The sequence below is a fragment of the Lepus europaeus genome, chromosome X, assembly GCF_033115175.1.
Source record: "Lepus europaeus isolate LE1 chromosome X, mLepTim1.pri, whole genome shotgun sequence".
Classification (NCBI taxonomy): domain Eukaryota; kingdom Metazoa; phylum Chordata; class Mammalia; order Lagomorpha; family Leporidae; genus Lepus; species Lepus europaeus.
Genome location: NC_084850.1, coordinates 83,005,545 through 83,030,211, shown reverse-complemented (window position 1 = coordinate 83,030,211; position 24,667 = coordinate 83,005,545). Strand labels below are relative to the sequence as shown.

Below are 24,667 nucleotides of genomic sequence, written 5' to 3'. Positions count from 1 at the left end.
TCTGATGGGGAAGTACTCTCTCTGGTCACAGGCACAGTATGCCAGAGCTGGAAGGAATGCCTTAAGTGCTGAAATTTGTGGCAATTAGGGCCCTCATCAGATACTCTCATGTCCATGAACAGTGGTAGACCACATAGTTAATACTTAGTCACTGTACTGTATAGTCTATCAGGGTTTCTGCATGGGAAGCCCTTACCTGCAACATAGCCCAGGGAAGCTCAGGGACATGGAATCTACTGTCACATAACAGTTCTCAGTGAGGTTCCCCCCATGTACCTCACCTTGTCCTATTCTTCTAGGCATAGAACCACCTGCCACCTGCCAGTTGCGGGCTCTCACCAATCTCTCTCTCTCTCTCTCACACAGAGAGAGAGAGAGAGAGAGAGAGAGAGAGAGAGAGAGAGATGGAGAGAGAGAGAGAGAGAGAGAGAGAGAGAGAGAGATAATGATCCAATAATAAGAACACCTGCTATTGACATGGATGCTAGCATAATCACTCACCTCAAGCCCTGCTGGCTTTGAGCACTTCATAGTTCCCATCTCCCAGACACAAGGAAATTCTGCCAGCCCAAGTCCTCAACTGTTGTGTCTCCAAAAATATCCCTCCTGCTTCAGCTGAGCCTACAGGATTCTCTCAGCTCAGGAATTTAGAAGAGGCTGCCAGAAAAAGGATCATAAGATCCTCTTGCTTATCATAATAGGCTAGAAGAACCCAATGCAGGCTGTGATTCACAAGACATGAAACACACCTGGGCAGCCAACAGGGCAGGATGCCAGAGATGAGGTTGGTCCCTGAGTAGACTAACCTGAAGTGAAAGGACTCAAGGATTCTGTGAGGACAAAGTGTTCTCTGCTTCAACTTGTTTGATATCGCTGTTCATTTTTTGGATCAATGCACAAAAAACGAACACGCTGTTTGAGAAGAGAAATGCTGTGAACAGACTTTCCTCATTGTGAACATAGAGGCGCCAGGTGCTTTTGGGAGTACTTTCACTTGTATGAAAAGACCATGTGGCTGTGAAGGATAGGGATGTGATGGGTTTGATCCAAAGGAGTGAGGACAGTGGTGGGCTTTTTAATCAGATGAGGACTAATGAGGCTTCATGGAGCCCACTAAGAACCCACAGCACAGATACATGATCAGAAAAGATTTCTACAACATATTATAGTCAAACTTTCAAAGTGAAATATAAAGAAAAGATCCTAAACTGTGCACAAGAGAAATGCCAGGTTACCTTCAAAGGATCTCCAATTAGATTGACAATTGATTTTTCATCAGAAACCTTACAGGCTAGAAGAGAATGGACAGACATAGTAAAAGCACAAAAAGAAAATAAAAACTGTTAACTCAGAAAACAGTATCCAGCAAAGTTCTCATTTATAAATGAGAGTGAGATAAAGACCTTCCAAAATAAGCAGTATTGAAAGAATTTATCATCACATACTCAGCATTACAAAGGATACTTAAGGAAATGCTATGCACAGAAACAGGGAAAGTATCATGAAAGAATGCGAAGGCAGAAAGTCTCCTAGTAAACGTACAAAGGAAATCCAAAATAAACAACAGGAACACTTATAGGAAAATGACAGGACCAAGTCATTACTTATCAAAAAAAAACTTTGAATGGATATGCCTTTAATTTTACAAATAAAGGATACAGAGTGGCTGAATGGATTGAAAAACAAGAACCATCTATTTGCTACCTATAAGAAACATAACTCGGAGAGTGGCAAGATGGTGGAATAGGAAGGGAGTACACTGATAGTCGAGGAAGAGACAGTTTAATAAAAGTGGAGATACTGCAGGTTCAAGGAAAATTAGGGGAAGAAACAGCAGAGGAAACTCTTCCGGAACTAGTGATTCACAGTGGACCTGCGTGGAGAGCGTGGGAACCCAGGTTCAGGACACCAGCGGCAGACTCAACACACCAGCGCTAGAACGCGAGGTGAGCCAAACCTCAATAGCCCGAGACACCAGCAGGCAAGCGGAAAGAGGAGACTAGAGGGAACGAGGCTTGAAACTCCGTGGGGAAAAGTTCACCAGGCTAACTAGAAGAAAGAGAGAGAAAGTAACCGATACGGACATGAGTTTCTCTCTCTCCGCTCACCTCTCAAAGGCTAGCAAGAAAAGGAGCAGGCGCCATTTTGGACATACGTCATAAGCAGGGCGACCTCAGGTCTGCACCGGCCCTAAGCCTAGCAGAAAAACCTGACTCTGGGGGGGGGGTGAAATAACAGGAGATTGGGATCTAACTTGGCAACCCAGTGGGAGACTGCAGGAGAATTTGAGCCCACGCAAAGGGCAGCACAGATTCCCTGTGTGGTCCTTGGGAAAGAGCTTCCAATCTCTGGCTCCTGTGGGTATATCATTCGCCTGCTAACTACCTCCAATTCCGTTCAGCTGTGCGGAATTACTTCCCTTTAGAATCGAGAGAGAGAGAGAGAGAGAGAGAGAGAGAGAGAGAGAGAGAGAGAGAGAGAGATTTACCACGCCTAACCTGGGAGTGTCACCTTTGGCACACCCTCAACCCTGAGGAACCAAACAGAGCTCTCAGGCCACACCCATCTCAAGCCTCTAAGGCTCCAGCGAAAGCAGACAGCCCATTTAATCTAGACTCATAGTATAACAAGAAAAAACACCACAGTGAAGAAACCAATTATCTCCAACATGCCAAACAACAAATGCAAAAACCGAGGTAACAAGAACAAGGAAGACACTATGACGCCCCCAAATGAAAAAGACACCCCAATTCAAGATTATGAAGATGATGAGATCGAAGAAATGCAGGAAGCAGATCTCAAAAAATTGATAAGACCATTCAGAAGTTCTCAAAAACAAATTCTTGAACTACAGAAATGCTTAATGGACAAGATAGAAAATCTCTCTCGTGAAAATGAAATATTAAGGAGGAATCAAAATGAAATGAAACAACTAGTAGAACAAGAAACTGTGATAGTGACGAGAAATCATAATGAAATGAAGAATTCAATAGATCAAATGACAAACACATTAGAGAGCCTTAAAAACAGAATGGGTGAAGCAGAAGAGAGAATATCGGACTTAGAAGGCAGAGAACAGGAAAGGAAACAGGCAAACCAAAGAAAAGAAGAGGAAATTAGAAATCTAAAAAATATTGTCAGGAATCTACAGGATACTATTAAAAAACCTAACATTTGGGTTCTAGGAGTTCCTGAAGGCATGGAGAGAGAGAAAGGATTAGAGGGCATTTTCAGTGAGATACTAGCAGAAAATTTCCCAGGTTTGGAGAAGGACAAGGCATCTTAGTACAGAAAGCTTATAGAACCCCTAATAAACATGACCAAAAGAGATCCTCACCACCACATGTTGTAACCAAACTCACCACAGTGAAACATAAAGAAAAGATTCTAAAATGTGCAAGAGAGAAACATAAGATTACTCTCAGGGGATCTCCAATTAGACTCACAGCTGACTTCTCATCAGAAACCCTACAAGCTAGAAGGGAATGGCGAGACATAGCCCAGGCACTAAGAGAGAAAAACTGCCAGCCCAAAATATTATATCCTGCAAAGCTCTCATTTGTGAATGAAGGTGAAATAAAGACTTTTCATAGCAAAAAGAAATTGAAAGAATTTGTTGCCACTCGTCCAGCCGTGCAAAAGATGCTTAAAGATGTGTTACACACAGAAACACAGAAACATGGTCATCAATATGAAAGAAGGTAAAGGAAGGAAACCTCACAGCAAAAGATCACAGGAAGCTCAATTTCTCTTTGACATAGAATTAAAATCTGACTCTCTGTTAAAGCAATGTGTTAAAGTAATCTATTACGTTCTCTTGATGTCTGTTAAATTCTAATTGTTCAAAAACAGCTGAATTTTTATTAAGAGCTATGGGTTATTTAAATATTTGCTAATTTTCAAAGATATTGTAACAATGATCAAATTTAGTCTATGTTATGCCATGATTTTAAGGAATCTTATTTCAACCAGATATTTTGGATTTTGAGCCTTCTTGGCATTCGTGGCAGGCATTCAAAAAATCAAAGTTTCAAACAATCTGGTCTCTAAAATTTCCAGTAAATTTTGGACTTTGGTTTTTCCAGTTTGGGCCCAACTGAAAAAATCGAAGGACCTATGTCTCTCATATTTTAGAGACACCAACTAATCAGGCAACTTGGATTATATTAGAAGCACTGTTGGCCAGCGCTGTGGCTTAACAGGCTAATCCTCCACTTTGCGGCGCCGGCACACCGGGTTCTAGTCCCGGTTGGGACGCCGGATGCTATCCCGGTTGCCCCTCTTCCAGGCCAGCTCTCTGCTATGGCCCGGGAGTGCAGTGGAGGATGGCCCAAGTGCTTGGGCCCTGCACCCGCATGGGAGACCAGGACAAGCACCTGGCTCCTGGCTTCGGATCAGCGTGATGCGCTGGCTGCAGCGACCATTGGAGGGTGAACCAACGGCAAAAAGGAAGACCTTTCTCTCTGTCTCTCTCTCTCACTATCCACTCTGCCTGTAAAAAAAAAATACTGTCAAGATGTGATGTGGTACTAAATTTTAAGTTTCTATAATGGAAAATACTATTAATACAAATGTTTGAGAAATAAAAAGTCTAATGATCTTGTGTTACTAGACATGATAGTTATCTTAATGAGAAAGCCCCAGAGGCCTAAAGCGTTAAATACTTGTAAAATCCTACAGGTGCTTTCAAAAATACTGTGAAGTAAGCAAGTGCCTCTTGTTGGCTGATGAGTTTATAATTTTTTTATTTTTTATTATTTTTTGACAGGCAGAGTGGACAGTGAGAGAGAGACAGAGAGAGAAAGGTCTTCCTTTTGCCGTTGGTTCACCCTCCAATGGCCTCCGCGGTAGGCGCGCTGTGGCCGGCGCACCACGCTGATCCGATGGCAGGAGCCAGGTTATTATCCTGGTCTCCCATGGGGTGCAGGGCCCAAGAACTTGGGCCATCCTCCACTGCACTCCCTGGCCACAGCAGAGAGCTGGCCTGGAAGAGGGGCAACCGAGACAGGATCGGTGCCACGGCCGGGACTAGAACCCGGTGTGCCGGCGCCGCAAGGCAGAGGATTAGCCTAGTGAGCCGCGGCGCCGGCCGAGTATATAATTTTAAACATGGCAACTTAAAGTCTTTTGTCATCCACAGTTATATATGATTTGCTGCTCATAAAACTAAAGCGTTGTTGGTTCTGTGTTTAGCTGTCCTCCTGTAGGTTCCTATGGACTTTTGCCAGCCACTTCTATTGTATTCAGTACTTCGGGATGGCTCTGTAAACAGATGAAGCCAATAATGTATTAACAGTACCAACTGAGAGAACGTATGGTTAACTGAGGTTACTAAAAACAAAAAGCAATTCAAATCAATTGGCAATCTACAAAAAGAGTTAAAGATTTTAAAAGCTATTATTAAAATTGCTATACTGGTCTATTATTTTATGTTATATGTGTGTACATACTGTATGTCCACATGGGAAAATTTTATTAAGAGTTTTATTTTAATTGGCTTATAGATAAGATTGTCCATTAATTTAAGCTGCTAAAATTAATCAAAGATACATTTTAATTCGTGTGACCTGAATCTCTGCATCGTATGTTTTATACTTGTTGGTAGAAAGAAACTAAAAACATTTTATATGGTTGTGCTTAAGTTTACTGGCTAAACAAACCACACCATGTTCGATATTGAAGAGGTGTTTCCAAATACATGATTCTTAAAATTTATAGAAGGCATTGGACCTTCTGGTAAATGTTTTCTTAAGTTGTTATCTAATGGTTGAAACTGTTTGCTAAGTATTCATGTGATATTGCTATTGTCAGCAAGCGATCTAGGACTTGCTCCCTCATTTCTCTATTCTAAGCCCAACTTGTTCTTTCATTTCTCTATTCTCCTCAAGGTAGGAAACTAATTCTAATTATGAAGGAATCTGTAGGATGCACAATTTAATCTTTAGACCTTATAAAAGAGATGACTAACATTTTCTGTAATAGCATAGCCAAAATAAGAGCTTAAATAATAATCTCATAGCTAGATTCACTTTGCCATCAGCGAAGTAAACAGTAAGTAGAGAAAACCTCCCTTTCACACCAAAGGGAAAGAAAGTTTTAAAGTGAGAATATAATTTTCCTCATGGACATTGTCTACCTTAGAAAAAGTACTGCAGAACATGCCTGTGACTATAGACTTGTAGTTCAGGCCACCGAAGATTAGAGATGGGACATGGGCACTCCCTTGACTTGCATCCTCTGGTCTGCTTGAACAAAAACCAGGAGGAAAAGAAAGCTAGGCATCAGAAGCAATGGGTTGCAGGCCTATTAATGGCTGATCTGTACAGTGATCTGCCCTCAAGGAGACCCAACAGGCCAGTCCACTGCAGTGGCTTTCAATGTGGTAAGCCTGGGCTTCCGCAGCAGTCAGCTTGTGAAGAGCCCTGGCAGCTCTGCCAAGAGTTGGATCACTGGAAATGGACCTGCCCTGGAGTCGAAGGATGCCCAGGTCAGAGCCACAGATCTTATTGGCTCTAAGCTGAAAAGCCCTTCACTCAGCCCAACTTCCAAAGTGACCACTGCAGCTGAGGGGACAGCCAAGTAGGGTCAGCAACATTGCAGGCAGAACTGTAAATTTCTTGTTAGAGATGCCCCCTGCCTTTACCTGGCCAGCTCTCCTCCTAGGCCAGTCAAGTAATGAAAGTCAACAGAGTGCCTTCCCCTAGAAGGTTCACACCTCCCTCAGGATGTACCCCATGTGAAGAGATAGATAGGTCTGGGCCTCTTAACTTACAAGGCCTAAAGCCCACCAGATTATTATCAAGCCGCTTCTGTCAGGTTCTATTTGCCTCTCAATCAGAAAACTTAATTGTAGCTTAGCACCTTTCTTAGCTCCTCTAATAATGACTCTGACCTTTGTTCTAGACTCTGTCTAGCTCACTTGGGCCTCATTCCTTCGTAATCATAACCTCTAATCTACCACCAATGGCTCTACTCCCCACCTGTGTGTACTGATGGTCCTCTTCCCCACTTAATGCTATATAATTGTTCAGACCTGGTTAATGCCACTCTTAGGATCATTGGTTACTATCCTCACCCTGTCTTTTATGACTTTGTCTAAATATGATCAGAGTCGGCAAACTTGGAAGCCTTCCATAGCCTTGGCAACTCATGACGACAGCCTAGGGCGGTTACTGGCGCCATAAACTAGCGTGTCAATTTGTTGGGTCAACAACAGGAGTCACTGTGCACTTGCTCCTCATGTGGGATCTCTGTCCTTAATGTGGTGTACATTTTGATTTAATGCTATAACTAGTACTCAAACTTTATGTTTCACTTTGTGTTTCTATGTGTGTGCAAACTGTTGAAATCTTTACTTAATGTATACTAAATTGATCTTCTGTATATAAAGAGAATTGAAAATGAAAAAAAAGAAACATAACTCACAAAAGACACAGACTTAAAGTAAAAAGAAGGAAAAATATATTCCACGCTAATGAAAAGCAAAAAAACAAACAAACAAACAAAAAAAGGGCAGCCATCCTAATTTCAGAAAAAAAGACTTTAACACAAAAACTATCTCCAAAAAGACAGAGAAGGTTGTTATTTAATAATTAAGGGATCAGTTCAAAGGAAGATATGACTATAATAAATGTATAGGCATTCAATGTCAGATCCCTTGGCTATTTGAAACAAATGTTAGTGAATCTAACAGGCGATATAGGCTCCAATAAATCCCCCAATAAATAGGGACTTTAACATCCCAGTTTCATAAATAGACAGATCATCTAGACAAAAAATCAACAAAGGAACCGTAGGGTTAATCTACTCTATGGACCGTTTCATCCTACAGCTGCAGAGTACATATTTTTTTCATCAGCACATGGAAATTTCTCTAGAATAAAGCATATGCTAGGCCATAAAGCAAGTTTCAACAAATTCAGAGATATTGAAATCATACTGTATATATTTTCTGACCACAATTGAATGAAGCAAGAAGTTAGAAACTCAAGAAACTCTAGAAAATATACAAACACATAAAGACTGAACCTCATGCTCCTGAGTGAATAGTGGGTCATAGAAGAAATGAAAATGAAAATTAATAAAAATTCCTAGAAACAAATGAAGATGACAACACAACATATGAAAACTTATGGGATACAGCAAAAATAGTGTTGAAAGGAAAGTTTATGGTGATAAGTGCCTACATCAAGAAATTGGATAAGGTCAGCATTGTGGCGTTGCAAGTAAAGCAGCTGCCTGTGGTGATGATATACGACATAGGTGCTGTTTCATGTCCCAGCTGCAAAGCTTCCTCATGAAGCTCTCTGCTAATGTGCTTGGGAAAGCAACATAAGATTGCCCAAGTCCTTGGGCCCTGGCACCCATGTGGGAGACCTGGATGAAGCTCCGGTATCCTGGCTTCAGCTTGGCCCAGCACCAGCTGTTGTAGCCATTTGGGGAATGAACTAGCAGATGGAAGATCTCTTTGCATCCACCTCCCCATAAATCTGCCTTTTAAGTAGATAAAAATAAATAAATAAAAAGAAATTGGAAAGGCATCAAAGAATTTTTCTAAAAATTCATCTCAAGGGACTAAGAAAAACCAACCAAACATAAAAATAGTAGGAGGAAAAAGAATTAATAAAAATTAGAGAAGAAATGAACAAAATTGAAAATAAAAATAATTGCAAAAAAGGGCAATGACATGAAGAGCTGGTTTTCTGAAAAACAATTGATACACCATTGTTTCAACTAACATCCCTCCCCCCAAAATGTAGAAAACTCAAATTAATAAAACAAGAATTGAAAAATGATGTTACAATGGGTATCACAGAAATAAAAAGGATTCATTGGGAATTACTACAAACAGCTACATGCCAAACAGTTGGAAAATCTGGAAGAAATGGATATATTTCTGGACACATGCAATCCACCAAAACTGAGTCAGGAAGACAGAAAATCTGATTAGGCTAATTTTAAGACAGATATTGAATCAGTAATAAACACCCTCTCAACAAAGCAAAGCCCAGGACCAGATGGATTTACTGATGAATTCTACCACACTTTTAGAGAAGAACTAGTTCCAGTTATTCTCATGTTATTCCAAGCAATTGAAAGGATGGAAATTCTCCTGAACTCTTTCTGTGAGGCCAACATCACCTTAATTTGAAAAAACAGAAGATTCAACAATGGAAAACTATAGACCAATATCCTTGATGAACATAGACGCAAAAATCCTCAATAAAATACTGGCTAATGGAATTCAACACATCAGAAAAATCATTCATCCAGACCAAGTGGGATTAATCCCTGGTATGCAGGGATGGTTCAGCATACACAAATCAATAAATGTGATACATCACATTAACAAGCTGAAGAATAAAAACCATATTATTATCTCAATAGATGCAGAGAAAGCATTTGATAAAATACAATGTCCTTTCATAATAAAAATCTGAAGCAAATTGGGTATAGAATGAACATACTTCATCACAATCAAGGCAATATATGAAAAACCCATAGCCTGCATCACATTGAGTGGGGAGAAGCTGGAAGCATTTACACTAAGATATGAAACCAGACAACAATGGCCACTCTCATCATTACTATTCAATAGAGTTCTAGAAGTTTTAGCCAGTGCCATTAGACAAGAAAAAAAATCAAAAGAATACAAATGAGAAAAGAAGAAGTCAAATTATTTTGTCTGCAAATGATATGACACTGTACATAGAGGAATCAAAAGACTCCAATAAAATAATACTGGAGTTCATAAGAGATTTTTGCAAAGTTATAGGACATAAAACAAACACAAAAAATCAATACCCTTTGTATACACAAACAATGCCATGCTTGAGAAAGAATTTGCAAGATCAGTCCCATTTGCAATAGCTACAAAAATTGTAAATAACTTATGATAAATTTAACAAAGAATGTGAAAAATCCCTACAATGAAAATTATAAAATATTAAGGAAAGAAAAAAAAGGATACACTAAAAAGGAAAAATCTTTCATGTTTTTGAATTGGAAGAATTTACCATCAAAATTTCCGTACTACTGAAATCAATTTACAGATTCAATGTGATTACAATCAAAATACCAAAGACTTTCTTCTCAGATCTGGGAAAAACGACCCTAAAATTCAAATGGAATCACAAGAGACCATGAATAGCTAAAGCAACCCTTAAGCAATAAAAATAAAGCTGGAGGCATCATAATACCAGATTTCAAGACATATTACAGGGCATTCATAAGCAAAACAGCTTGGTACTGGCACAATAATAGACTTGTTGACCAATGGAACAGACCAAAGACCCAAGAAATTAATCCTCACATCTACAACCAACTAATATCTGGCAAACAAGCTAAAATCACTCCCTAGAGAAAGGACAGTCTCCTTAACACATGGTGCTAAGGCAATTGAATCACTGCACGCAGCAGTATGAAACAAGACCCTTTCTTTATACCCTATACAAAAATCAACTCACAATGAATCAAAGGTCTAAATCTATGACCTGAAAGCACAAAACTACTAGAGGAAAACATAGGGGAAACACTGCAAGATTGGCATGGGCAAAAACTTCTTGGCTAAGACCCCAGAAGCACAGGCAATAAAGACAAAAAAGGACAAATGGGATTACATCAAGCTAAGAAGCTTCGGCACTGCAAAGGAAACATTTAATGGGGTGAAAAGTCAACTGAGAGAATGGGAGAAAACTTTTACAAATTATACATGTGATAATGGATAAATATCCAGTATGTATAAGCAGCTCAAGAAACTCAACAACAGAACATGCAATCCAGTGGAGAAATGGGCCAAGGACATGAACAGGCATTTTTCAAAGGATGAAATAGAAATGGCCCACAGACACATGAAAAGATGCTCAGGATCACTAGCCATTAGGGAAATGCAAATAAAAGCTACAATGTGGTTTCACCTCATCCCAGTTAGAATGCTATCATCCAAAAAAATCAAAAAATAACAAATGGTGGTGAGGATGATGGGTAAAAGGTACCTGAAACACTGTTGGTGGAAATGTAAACTAGTAAAACCACTATGGAAGACAGTATGGAGATTCCTGAAAAATCTGAAAATAGATCTACTGTATGATCCAACCATTCCAGTCCTGGGAATTTATCCAAGAGAAATGAAATCAGCGTATGAAAGAGTTATCTGTACCCTCATGTATATAACAACTGAACTCACAATAGCTAAGACATATAATAAATCCAGATGTTAATCAGCTCATCACCAGATAAACAGATTGTGGTATATATATATATATATATATATATATATATGATGAAATACTACTCAGCCATAAAACTGAAATTCTGTCTTTTGCAACACAATGGATACAACTGGAGAACGTTATGTTTAGTGAAATAATCCAGTCCTGATAAGACAAATAACATGTTTTCCCTGATTTGTGGTAACAACTATACAGAGTATAATGTATATGAGTGAAGTTGCCACTGTGAGACTTGATTATCGTTTATAGCCCTTGTATATACTCTTGGGAAACAGTGGTTCTATTTACTACTCATTGAATAATTTACTTAGTGAACGGTTGAGCTTGTGATTATAAAGAAAATTGAAAGTAAGTCATTGTAAAAATTTAAAATAGAAACGAAGGAGGAGGGAGGGTGTGAGTAAGCGAGGGAAGAACTGTATAGTGAGAAGCATCATTATGCTCTTGAAATTGTATATATGAAACTCTTGAAATTTGTTCACTTCTTTTAAATTTTTTAAAAAGTAAAGATTCATCCAAAACAAAAAAGGCAAAGACAAACAAACAAAAAATAAATCACAATGCAAAAATATTTTTGGGCCAGCAGCGTGGCTCACTTGGTTAATCCTCTGTGTGTAGTGCTGGCATCACATATGGGCGCCGAGTTCTAGTCCCGGTTGCTCCTCTTCCAGTCCAGCTCTCTGCTATGGCCTGGGAGGGCAGTGGAGAATGGCCCAAGTGCTTGGGTCCCTGCACCCACATGGCAGACCAGGAAGAAGCACCTGGCTCCTGGCTTCGGATCGGCACAGCGCCGGCCATAGTGGCCATTTGAGGAGTGAACCAATGGAAGGAAGACTTTTCTCTCTGTCTCTCTCTCTCTCTCTCTCTCTCACTGTCTATAACTCTGTCAATAAAAAAAATTTGCAGATTTATGCATGTGGCATATCCCTGGCACCCACGTGGCACACTAGTTCTGCGGGGTGGGTAGCTGTAATCTTTCAGAATGCCAAGGGAGGGACTGACTTTGGAGGATTTACTCACACAAATAGCTTATTCAGCCTTCATACATGACTTATGTTGGGGACTGAACTTCCTTGTGACTCCAGTTTCAAGACCAACCACCAGGACTCAATTTTCTCAGACCAAGGCATCTTGGGAGCAGGGATTCTCCTTGGGAACTGACTCTCAGGTAGGAGCAATTCACGGACTCTTCAGCAACTCCTTATTGAGCACATACTTCCTTTGGGGACATGATTCACTCTAGCTTCTGGGGATATACCATGCTGGGCAAGATGAGAATCTGTCCAGAGATATCCCTAGGTGTTCTCACATCCAAGTATGCCTATCTTTTTATACTCCCCAGGGGACAATAATTTCATTCTGCTCAGAGGAGAGAGGGGGAGATCACTGGCTTTTACAGACCTACATTCCTGGTCATGATTCCACATCAGAATTTTATGGCAATTCACATCTCTAAGCCTGGATTGTCTAAGCCATATGTATGTATGGTTGGTATGACTGACGAATTTCACAAACTCCAGTGTGAATTAAATAAAGCTTCAAGGACAAACATCCCAACAAAAGAACTCACAATTGATTTTAAAACAGAAAATGAGTGCAAACTTTGGGAACATCTATAACTGGGAAAGGAAGCATATTACAATGTCAGAGTGCTCCTGCACACCAAAGTGAGAGACACTATTGACTTGGTAGGAAATGAGAAAAAGAGAATATCCTAAGGACCATTAACATAAGCCATTAACATGCCACTCATTGCATGTTTAATCTAGGAGGGAAAAGAAATTTTTTAAAAAAAGGTTTTTTTTTATATATTTGAAAAGCAGAGTTAAAGAGAGAGAGGGAGGGAAAGAGAGATCTTCCATCCACTGGTTCACTCCCCAAATGGCCACAATAGCTGGGTCTGGGCCAGGACAAAGCCAGGATCCAGGAACTTCTTTCAGGTCTCTCACGTGGATGCAGGGGCCCTAGCACTTGGGCCATTCTCCATTGCTTTCCCAGGCACATTAGCAGGGAGCTAGATAAGAAGTGGCTCAGCCAGGACTTGAACTGGCACCCATATGGGCTTCCAGCATTGCAGGTGGCAATTTAACCCATTACACCACAATGCCAGCCCTGGAAAAATGAAATTAAAATCATAGTGACACAGGTTGACAAGACCAAGTATCATGAAAGGGGATATGACAAGGGGAATTCTGGTGCACGTCAGGTGTTAAGTATAGCACATCTTGTCTCCTAAACACTCATGAAAAGGTGTAAACTCTGATGTCTTAATGCTAGTGGTTGATGGCTTAATGGTAGAAATTTGTTTGGACAGCTAGAGGTTGTGTATGGTGGGAGGTGTTTAAGAAATTGAAGTCATGTTCTCTGAGAGTGCTACTCATGGGGGTATTGATGATTAGTTGACTTCAACTTTTGTCTAAGTTTCTCTCTCTGCTTCATGTCTCACCTTGTGTTCCTCCCTCTGTACCCACACCTGCCATGACCAGCATTTCCAGTAATCAGCATTGTTTCCATTCTCACTTTTATTTGTGTGTAATCTACAGCTATAGTCATTGACTTAAATATAGCCATTACATAAAACGCATTTTTGTAACATTCGTTTTGAAATTGATAACAAGCATTTCTGTTACATTGCAAAAGTCTACCAGTTAATAGCTTTGACACCATACAAACTTACTGAGGCCACAGTTTATGTCCTTACATACCGTGCACCCATTAACATAGATTTTGTAGTTTTTAGAAGCAATTTTTGTCATTCAAATTCTACGCACAAAATTACAACTTTCTGGTGACTATACCTGCCCCTGTATTTTTCCTTTCCTGGAAATTTTCAAATACTTTTGACTTTACCTGTGCTCAATATTTGTGCTAGATCTTTATATTTTAATAAGAAATTATACATTCTAATTCAGTATAGGGTGCTTATGGAAAGAGACCAGCAAAAACAGATCTTCATGGCCCTGAACTATTAGTGAGAACTACATTGAAAGAGGATTCTTTCTGCAAAAATATTGAAAGCAGTGGAGTGCTGGAGCTGACTCTTACTGGAATACTAGAGCTGACTATTAAGTGTATAGGATTCCTCAGAGCCAGTGTTTGAATAGAGACATTACTAAAAACTAAATTATGTTAACTGACAGTCACATCCATTGTATTGAAAATGCATGTGATACATGCTACACCTCAATTACTAATTATTTTCCTGCATTTTACTGTTATATGTGTTCCTGATGTTTATATTTATTATACCCGAATGGTAGAAATAGATCACTTCCCAATTTCTGCACCCATTTTAAAAATATTTATTTTTGTTTATTTATTTGAAAGAGTGACAACGAGAACAAGAGATAAAGACAGAGATGCAGAGATCAAGAGAGAAATACAGAGATCTTCCATCCTCTGATTTACTTCCCAAATGGCCACAAATGGTGTGGTGATGTGCTAAATCCAGTTTTAGTGCAGGGTGACAAACGTTAAGGGTACAATGGCTCTTGTCTCCCTGGGGCCAGGATTAGGGGATGTTCCCTTCTTGCAAGGCACAAGACAGGGCCAGGTTGCTTCTGGCCTAGAGTAGAGGGAAAGGTGTTACACATCTTGGTAAGGATGTAAGGAATACAGTAAATAAAAATCCATTAACTAGATAAAGAAAATGGATCAAGGATCTAAATGTAAGGCCTATAACTACTATACTCCTCTGAGAATACCTGGGGACACAACTCAAAACATTGCAACTGGAAATGTTTTTTGTTTTGTTTTGTTTGATAAGACATCTAATGTACTGGCAACAAATGTGAAATGAGACAAATGATATCATATGAATGTCAGATGCTTTTTGAACAGCAAGGGAAACAACACACTGAAGACACAACCTACAGAAAGGGTGAAATTGGTTGCAAACTGTCCAGCTGTAAAAGGGTCATTATTCCTAATAAATAAAGAACTCAAACAACTCATAACAGAAAATAGCAAGTAATCAGATTAAGAACTTGTCAAGGATGGGTTTTTGTGACCTAGTGGGTTAAGCCACCATTTGGGATACTCATTTCCTGTTTCAAGTCTTGGCTACCTTGCCTCTAAGGCAGCTTTTTGCTAATGCACTCAGGAAGCAGCAGATGATGGCTCAAGTACTTGTGTGCTTGTCACTCAAACAGTAGACCTCGACTGAGATCCTGGCAACTGATTTCAGACTGTCCCAACCCTAGCTGTTGTAGGCATTTTGGGGAGTGAACCAGCTATTAAAATCTCTCTCTTTCTCTTCTCCCCGCTATGTGTGTGTGTATGTGTGTGTGTGTCCCCTCTCCTTTGCTGTGATTCTGCCTTACAACTAAATAAACCAGTCTTTAAAACAAGAATAAATGTTTAATGATCTGAATGGACATTTCTCAAAACAAGACATACACATAGCAAGAAAGTAGATGAAAAAATGTTTGCAAACATCATAATCAGGAAAATGCAAATCAAAATCACAATGACACGTGTTCTCATCCCAGTCAGAATCACTATTATCAAAAAAACAAAAACAAAAGTACTAAAGGATGGTGAAGATGCAGAGAAAGGAAAACTCCTACAATCATTGGGGATATTCATGTACAGTGTCATTATGTAAAACATTGTCAGAGAGATACCTGCATGCCTTTGTTTGTTGCAGCACTATTCACAATAGCAAAAATAAAAAAACAACTTAGATGTCTATGGAAGGAGGATCAAAAGAGGGTGGTATATACAGGTAATAGAATATTATCCAGTCACAGAAAAGGATGAAATCTAGTCTTTCAAGGCAACACGGAACTGGAGGGCTTTGTATTAGTAAAATAAACATACATAGACAAATATCATATTTCCTCTTCCATGTATGGAAGTTAAAATGTTGATCACATAGAAGTAGAGTAGAGTAGGAGCCACTAGAGGCTGGGAAGGGGGAGTAGGAGTGGGGAGAGTAAGAGGATGGATAACGGTAACCAAAACCCACTTTGTGGTGGGGAAGTAGTTCTGGTGTTTCATGGTACAGAGGCCATCTATAGTCTACAATTAATTATACATTTCAAAATGACTAAGGAGGAGTGAATGAAGGTTTCTGACACATAGAAGTGATAATATTTCAGCACAAGGGAGTGCTAACTGCCATGATTTGCTCATCACACGTTGTATACCAGCAACTGACTTAAAATATTGGATGCCATATATAAGTACAGATGTTATGCATCAATTAAAAATGAACCAATCAGTTTTTAAAGTGGTTTGAATGATTGAGATTAGAGAACACAAAGGCAACATGAAAACTGAATGCAAATAATGGGAATGGGTTGGATTGCTGCTCCCCACAAATTCTCAAAAGAATGTTTGTATCTAAGGTATGATCATCCCAGTAGAACAAATCTGGTTCAACTTTGGAAAGAAGAGGGATGAAAGACTAGCATGGAGGAGGCATGTGTGTTGCTAGCAGGTCTGTCACTTTCTCTAAATGCTAATCCCACGAATATGTTTAAATTTTGGAAACCATGGCACATCCTTGTAATGTGTAATTCTTATACTCTTTTGATTATAAGATAAAATTGTCTGAGGGTTTTAGAAAGGCCTACACATAACAGTCACTGTTTTCATAGATTGAACATAGATTCTTGTTTATTTTTACAAGGACAAAAAATAAAATTCAGCACCTACTCATGATTTCTGAGAAAAACATTTGAAACTAAGAATGTAAGGAATGGTTGCTATGCTGCTAAAAGATACAGATGAAGATAAAGATAAAAGAAAGGAAAGGAAGAGAGGAAGAAAGGAAAGAAGGAAGGCAAGGAATAAAAGAGAACATAGGGAAACCATTTTAATCTGTATGTATTCTATTTAAAACCCTCCTTTGCAGTCTGTAGTAGACCTTGCAATGGGTGCAACATCCAGCACATAAGAAGACTCAGTTGAATTATGTTTCTGTTACTAAAAATTATGGAGGAATACCACAGAAAGCCTATACACAAATTTTTAAAGAAATAGTAGAGTGGTGGCTAAGTTGAAGATCTCATGCAACTGAAAAATCCAAATATATTGCTATCAATCAGATCCAGATAAATCGACATTTTAAGCAGATACCAAATACAAGAGCAGCAACACTCTAAGTAAATCATAAAAGATAGAAGTTAGTCCAAACAGGAAGATTACATCTCTAAAGACTCACATAAAAGGAGAGACCAGTTATGTTAAGAGACCTGATTCTCGGCCACTTGATACATAGATTCAGAGAAAACACACTGGAAATTCATGGCAACTGGGATTTCATGGAACTTGACATGCAGCTGTGTGTGTGTGTGTGTGAGTGGGTGGGTGTGTGTGTGTGTAGGCAAAAGGCAAAGAATAGTGATGAGTTTGGTGATGATCAGGAAGACATAGAGACTCACTTTAGCATTCGTCAAAATATATGGTTAGGTGATACAAATTAAGGGAGTGATGTATTAACAAAAACGTGTATACAACAGAGAAGGAAGCTCACAATGTGAGACTCACAAGTGTGCATCCTGATTTCTGTGACGTCGACAAATATCCTATCAGGGCTAGAATCTGCCCTGAGTGAGAAGCTCCGCCACAGAAATATGGGCGGGTCACAAGAGTGCATGCTGTTTACATGGAAATTAGTGAAGGAGTTTAACTTGATTTCCCCTATGCAGTCATTCAAGATGGTTCACAGCTGAAGAAAAGAGCGTAGCCTGAACAATAAGGATGCCACAGGAGCTACTGGTGGGACCAGTAGAGTCCACATGGGGGCGAAGGAGGAGGCCTAACATTGCATGAGCAGGGGAAGATCTGGAAGTGCATTGGTCTCCAGCCACTGGGTGGCGTGAGAGACTCTGCTCAAAGCTTATTGGCTTGTTTGGGAAGAGCGGAAAGAGGAACCAGAACAGGCCAGAATGAGCCAGAGCCAGGAGTACCAGACTGGATCAGAGGCACAGAGCATTTTCTAAGGACCTTGTCCCAGCTGATTTACTCTCAGCGGCAGGAGGCTAGGTAAGGCAGGCTGGGGACAGGAATTTGACTCTCCTTCCTCATACCTGTTCCTCCCTCTTCCCTGTTGCTTTGGACCGCTAAGCCCTTGCTGTGTCTTCACCTAGGTGAGTTCCCCCTCCTCGTCCTGTGGTCCCACTCTCACGTGGAACCCCTTCTGGGAGAAACCCTCTTCCTGGTTCCCTGTCGGTAACCTCATGTCCCTGGTGATGGTTCTGAGGTGGGGTGAAGGGAAAGATTGTACTTACTGAGGAGATGGGATGAGGTGTGCAGCAAGAGCTGGGCTGTGCAAGCTCCATTGCTCATGCATGGAGAGGGATAGGAAGAGGGTAGGAAGGCTGTGGAGACAGTGCATGGGTTGTGTGAGCACAGAGAGGATGTGTGTGTCTAAGAGGAAAGCTGGTGCCATGAGGAGATAGGTACCTAGTGGCTAGGGCAGGGCATGGCACCTTTGTCTGTGTAAGTTAAGATCTGTTTTTTTGTTTGTTTGTTTTTTAAGAGAAATCTTATACACTGTTGGAGGGAATGCAAATTAGTTTATTTTTTAAGATTTATTTATTTATTTGAAAGCGTTACAGAGTGGCAGAGGCAGAGGTAGAGAGAGGGAGAGAGGTCTTCTGTCTGCCAGTTCAATCCCCAAGTGGCCACAACAGCTGGAACTGTGCTGATCCGAAGCCAGGAGCCAGGAGCTTCTTCCAGGTCTCCCATGTGGGTGCAGGGGCCCAAGGACTTGGGCCATCTTCTACTGCTTTCCAAGGCCATAGCAGAGAGCTGGATTGGAAGTGGAGCAGCCAGACACGAACCAGACCTGCAGGCCGTGGCTTTACCCGCTGCGCCACAACACCAGCTCCAATACCTGTTGAGAAAGGAATCCAGGGACTGACTAGGGGATGAAAGAAAGTAACAGGATTTAGGGCCAGAAGTACAGTAAGACATTCTGGGGTAAAAGAAGGCAAGCAGTTTAAATGAGGGGTGGTGGTTTGGGGGTTGGGGAATAAGGGAGTAATCAAGATTAAAATTGAGCGCAACAAAAATCAGAATGGTGTGTGACAGGGAAACTAAATATAGGACATACTTGCAATTGATAATATAATCCAGTGCAAAGGGTAGAAACCCAACTTTGGGGAGTGAATGAAAGCAGGAGCTAAGGAAGATAATTGTTGAGATGGATGCCAGGAAAGATCTTTGGGCTTGGAAGACTACAGGGCAATCCATCAGAAGATATGTTAGTTGTCACAGACCAGCCGTGCACTTGTGTGTTTGAAAATGGCATTAATTTACGGAGGGTTAATAAGACCAAGATCAAATTAAATGTGTGTATGGAACACGTGCCAAGGGGTTCAGAAGAGGAAGGTATGAATGAGTGGAGCTCCCTGGAAGGAGGCTCCAGGAGTAAGGAAGTTAAGGGGGAGATTGAATAAAGCCAACATTTGTTGGAAAAATGGAAGAGTGATCTGATAGGAGTGGTGAGCAGAACAGAGACGAGACTAGCAACAATGGACAAGGTTTTCCAAGGGCAGGAAAAGGATGTTGTGAATGGGAGATCATAGAGCCATTCTGACCTCTGCTCCTTATCCTAGAGCCATGGATCCCCAAGAAATGCTTGCTGTGCCCAGCTGCTCCTCCAACTTCGAATACAACACCACGAGTGAGACCAGAGGCACCTGGGGACATCAGTTCGTCCCCAGAGGAGCTGCAGGTCTCTGTGACTCCTGTCACAACTATGAAATCTCTACCAAAATCAGGGGCCAGGAGCATATCTGCCACTTCCATGCCTGCCAGTATCACAACTGTGTCTTCTCGTAAGTATGGTGTCTGACAAAGGGAAGGATTGGATCTCCTCTAAATGTGACTTAGACCTGTAATCTCTTACTGTAGGGAACCCTGCATGGCCTTGCCTGCTATGAATACACTGAGGAGCGAGCAGGGGCAAGAACCCAAGAAGCAGCTGACTCATGGAGTGATCAAGAGCATGCCTGTTGCTCCTGGAGCTCCTGTCCACATCAAGAATATGGCCGTGGAAGCAGGAGTCCACAGTGAGTGACAGGGAGGCAGCCGGAGTTAGGGTGGAAAAAACATGAGTAGTTTGGTCCAGTCATTGAATTGTGCTGTAGCCCTGGGTAATTTACTGATTGGCTGTTAATAATAATAATAAATCATCACTGTTGTCAACCAAGTGTTTGTAGAAAGGGAAGATCTGATGGGAGCTGGTGGTGGGTAAGAAAGGTCCATGGTAAAATGAGAACTCAATTTGAGGCTGTACCTGAGAGACTTGGGGACAGTGTGGTGAGGGGTGGGAAGTGGAGGCTCACCAAAGTGATCCCTTTTCTTTCACAGCTGGGAAGGTGGACGTGATGCCACAGCCACAGGCCTACCCTTGCTACACCCCCAATTTGGTAAGGAGAGTCTCTTACAAATGAGGGAGGCACCCACCCATCCATTGCCCAGGCATGGGTTCCACCTGCCACACTACCATCCAATTTCCATGTGGCCTTAGGGAAAAATCATTTCTTCTCCCCAGGGCCCACTTTCCCCTATTGCAAAAGGCAGAGTCAAGTGGCTGTTATTGAAGGTCATTGGAGTTTCGAAGTCATGGGTCCTGTCTTCATCACCAAATATGCATATACTCCCTGTCCTGGCCAGCCTCGCACCTGACTGTAACTTGTGCTCTCTGACCCTACAGGGAACATCTCCAGGGATGTTTAGCCATCCTCCAGAACCTACATTTCCACCCCGTGCTCCAGTGACCATGGATTTGCCACGGATGTATGCTAATTCTGGACAGCCACAATGGCCCCATCTCCTGCCAGATAAGTGAGTAGAGTGCCAGCCATGAGCTGGTTATTTATTGTGCTATTTTGTGCCCTACCTTATACTTGATACCAGTTAGTAGGAAGCAGGGGAGGAGGAGGAGAAGGAGGAGAAAAAGGAGGAGAAAAAGGAAGAGGTGAAGGCCAAGGAGAAGGCCAAATCTCAGACTAACACACAAGGACAGAGCTCCCTCAGCTTCGCCGTTACTTATTTGTAAGACCTTGAGTCAGGGACTTTATGTGTACAGCCTTTGTTTGCCTATCTGTGTTCTCGGGACAATATTGTAGATGCATAGTATTGAAAAGAGGACTAGCAAGAGGCCTGCCACATTGTCTCCATTCAGCAAATGGGGAAAGTTGTTCCTCTTAAGTCAGATGAACAGGGTTGAAGGCCCACAGTGCAAAGCAGGGTCCTGATATGGAGTGCTATCGAGGACCCTGGGAAAGCCCAGGGGGCCATTTTAGCAAGATTCCTGTGGGTGAGCCAAGCTCCTCTTTCAAGGCCCTTGGGGATTGGACAACATGAAAGCAAGAACCAGTCCTTCCCAGGGGCAGTAATCACATCTCTCCAGGAACTTTGCAAATCAAAACACGGCCAACTGTACTTTCCCATCATCTTCCCTGAGGTCCGTAGGGAGAAAAGCTGGCAGGAGTTTGTGTCTCAAGACAAATATATAAAATAAGTGTGGAACCAAAAACAGTTGGAACAGGAGGAAATACTTGCCAAGCCATAACCACATTGTCCCGTGGACCTTTGGATTGCCACACGCAGACAATGAGAAATCCTGCCTCACTCTCTGTGTACTGGTGCCATGTGTCTTCCAGAGGGTTTAATCCCTTGGCCTCTCCTCTCCTTGTTTCTAGGTGCTCAAGTCTGACCCATCAGCCCTGTGCCACACTTGATCCTTTTCAACTGCAGCCACAGGTCCTGGGGAATTATGGGGTCCAGAAATCTGGCAGGGGCTGAGTTTAAGGGAACAGAAGAGAAGATGGTATTGGGGTGGGGGTACATGGTAGGAGGTGGCTGGAGGGAATATGGGCTGAAGGGACATTTGTTCTACTGAGAGGAGGTGTGGCTTTCCAGCACTGTTCTCTGATGGCCTTTCCTTTGCAGGTCCCCAAAGCCCCTGAGCTGGCCTTGGTTACTGCTTCTGAGTGGCAACAGAAGCTGGAAGCCGCTGAGGCACTGCTGACTCTGAGAAACTCCTTTCCAGTGCCACGTGAGCCCATGCCTCTGGCCCAGCCCCACGGCCTACCAGGTAGCTGGCTCCCTCACATGGTAACCCTGAGGTGGGGACAGTTGGGAGAGGGTTGCAGATAGGTTTGGGTAAACAGTGGTTTCCAAGTTCTAACTGAGAAATCAGGATCAGTGAGTTGTTCTTCCTCAATGCGGGGCACTATGGCTCCTCCATGTGACTGTCCATGGTAATTGATAGTTCCACAGTGAACACTGAGAATACGAGCTTTGTGTTCAACAACAAGGGCCCCGTGACCTCATGTCCAGCAACAGGAGACAACCTCTGAGAGTGGCAGGGACTTGCTGTATGCCATGCAGCATAGCAAATGGAAGAACCAGGTTCTTGATCTCACTGTGGAGTTCTCTCCCCAGACCACTGTGGTCTGCTCTGGCCTGGGAAGAACATAGAAAACTGCAAAGGGCTTGGTCTGGTAGGCGTGCTGTTCCTTGCCTTTAGGGTCTTTCTGTCCAGTCTCCATGTGGGGCTTGGCTGTTTTCCCACTTTGTGTTGAGCAATCAGATATCAGAGATGTGCCCAGAGAAGATGGGTTGTAGGAGTTCTGAGTGAGAGAAACTCCTGGTGAGGCTAAGGAGCAGGGCTGTGTCCCCTCACATGAGCCTGGTGAATGGGGCCCAGTGTGTGAGTGAAGCAACAGGTCTGAAGAAACTGCTGGAAAGGAAGGGAACAGTCCACACAGGTTACCAATCAAGGAGTGGGATGCCCAACCAGCAAGTGCTCGTGCTGAGGAGCCAGGGATTGTTTTCAAGTTAGGGAGAGGCATATTCCAACACCCTGGGCTTGACCAAAAGACATACGGTGGCTGTCGTGGATGAGGAAGGCAAGGCTGAGATGGGGAAAACAGGAGTTCTAAGGCCTGTGCTGCTCTCACCGTGACAAATCTATGATGGTGCTGCAAAACCAAAAGGGGGAAGACGAGGGAGGGGATGTGGATATGACCTGGCTCTGAATCCGTCCTTTTTGTCTACAGCTCCTGCTGGAGAAAGAGCGTTGCAGTCTCCTTTTCCTGCTCTGTGCCCCAGGCCAGCAACCTGCAACTCGTTCTCTAGTGGACATCTGGGCTGGCGCTCTCTATGAGCTAGGACTACAGAGGATGAAGCATAGCTAGAGCATAGCATATTTGATATCCTGTTTTGATTTGTGTAATGATTAGTGCTAAATCCTGAACATCATTTGTTAGATTTACATGCATTTTATAAACTTGTAGATCCTTATTAATTAGTGGGGCAATTCTTTGGTTGAGGTTGGATACTCTTGTACCTTTATCCTTTATTCATTTGAATACTTGCATGCTTTTTATACCTCTATTAAAACAAAATTATATACCATAATGAGATGAATAGATCATATGATGTCTCATTGATTTTTTTGCCAACCTATTGCTTTTTCTTGCTATTGTAGACATAGCTGTACACTCACATCTGTATTCAGTCATGCATAAACATGAGGATGGCTTTAGTTGTGTGTCTAGGTGTGAGTTCTTGGACAAATAATAAACTCTAGCTGTAAAGCACTGAGATGTATGGGTCATTGTTAACCATATCAGAACCGAGATAATCCTGACTGTAACACACTTGTTCAATCCACAACTCAAAATGAGTATCAGCTTCACCTATAAGTGGGATTTCTTAACAAGGCTAAATAAGAAGAAGGTAGAGGAAAAGGTTGGGATATTGATTCACTGTGCAGTCAAGTACCTGTTCTCTTCTGGTATACCCCGATTCCAGTTGTTGAGCGAGCTGGAAATGGCAATGACCACAGGACAAGCAAATCATGTTAAAGCAGGCCCTACTGGCTGTGACAGTGCATGCTCACACTAATAGGGCAGCTGCTGCTTGGCTCAAATCAATTGCTGTTATGCAGTAATTGGGTGCATTGTTAGCAATGTGCAGATTTTACAAGACAAGATGGAATTCCAGATTTGTAATGTTACTCAATTCGTCAGTGTTAGCTGAGGTTTCTTCTTTCACCACTGTATGTGAGAGAAATCAAATATCCATGTAAGACATCTCTGGCCAACATTCCATTGCCATTATACTTCGGGTCCAAAGTGAAATGATTATAGAAGAACCTGGAGCTAATCAGGACAGGAAGAATCAAAGATGGGGAATGAGTTCCACCAGCTCCTACTTTGAATCACTCATGCAGTATGAGGAAGTATTGCTGTCTTTGATGTAGTCTGTGACCCTTGTATGCTAGACACATACAGCTTCACAGCACCTCTGCAAACTATGTCTCATTCATGACATCTTACCTATGGGGAAGCAAACTCAAAGAGTGAGAGTCAGTTTCACTCCTAGCTGCATGAGAAGTTTTGGTCAAATATTGGGAAATACTCCCTAGTCTTTGCCAGCCACTAATAAGCTATTAATTATTTTCC

At 41.7% G+C, this 24,667-nt stretch overlaps 1 protein-coding gene across 1 annotated transcript in view; it reads left to right on the top strand.

The window, feature by feature from the left end:
• Positions 1-23,364, top strand: part of LOC133752713 (doublesex- and mab-3-related transcription factor C1-like) — a 61,697-nt gene extending 38,333 nt beyond the window's left edge. Inside the window, exons 2-9 of the mRNA XM_062183075.1 lie at positions 18,329-18,441; positions 19,802-20,023; positions 20,100-20,257; positions 20,559-20,617; positions 20,905-21,035; positions 21,896-21,956; positions 22,146-22,290; positions 23,258-23,364. Of these exons, the coding sequence (XP_062039059.1) occupies positions 18,329-18,441; positions 19,802-20,023; positions 20,100-20,257; positions 20,559-20,617; positions 20,905-21,035; positions 21,896-21,956; positions 22,146-22,290; positions 23,258-23,364 (996 nt within the window). The remainder of the gene's footprint in view (positions 1-18,328; positions 18,442-19,801; positions 20,024-20,099; positions 20,258-20,558; positions 20,618-20,904; positions 21,036-21,895; positions 21,957-22,145; positions 22,291-23,257) is intronic.
• The last annotated feature ends 1,303 nt before the right edge of the window (positions 23,365-24,667 follow it).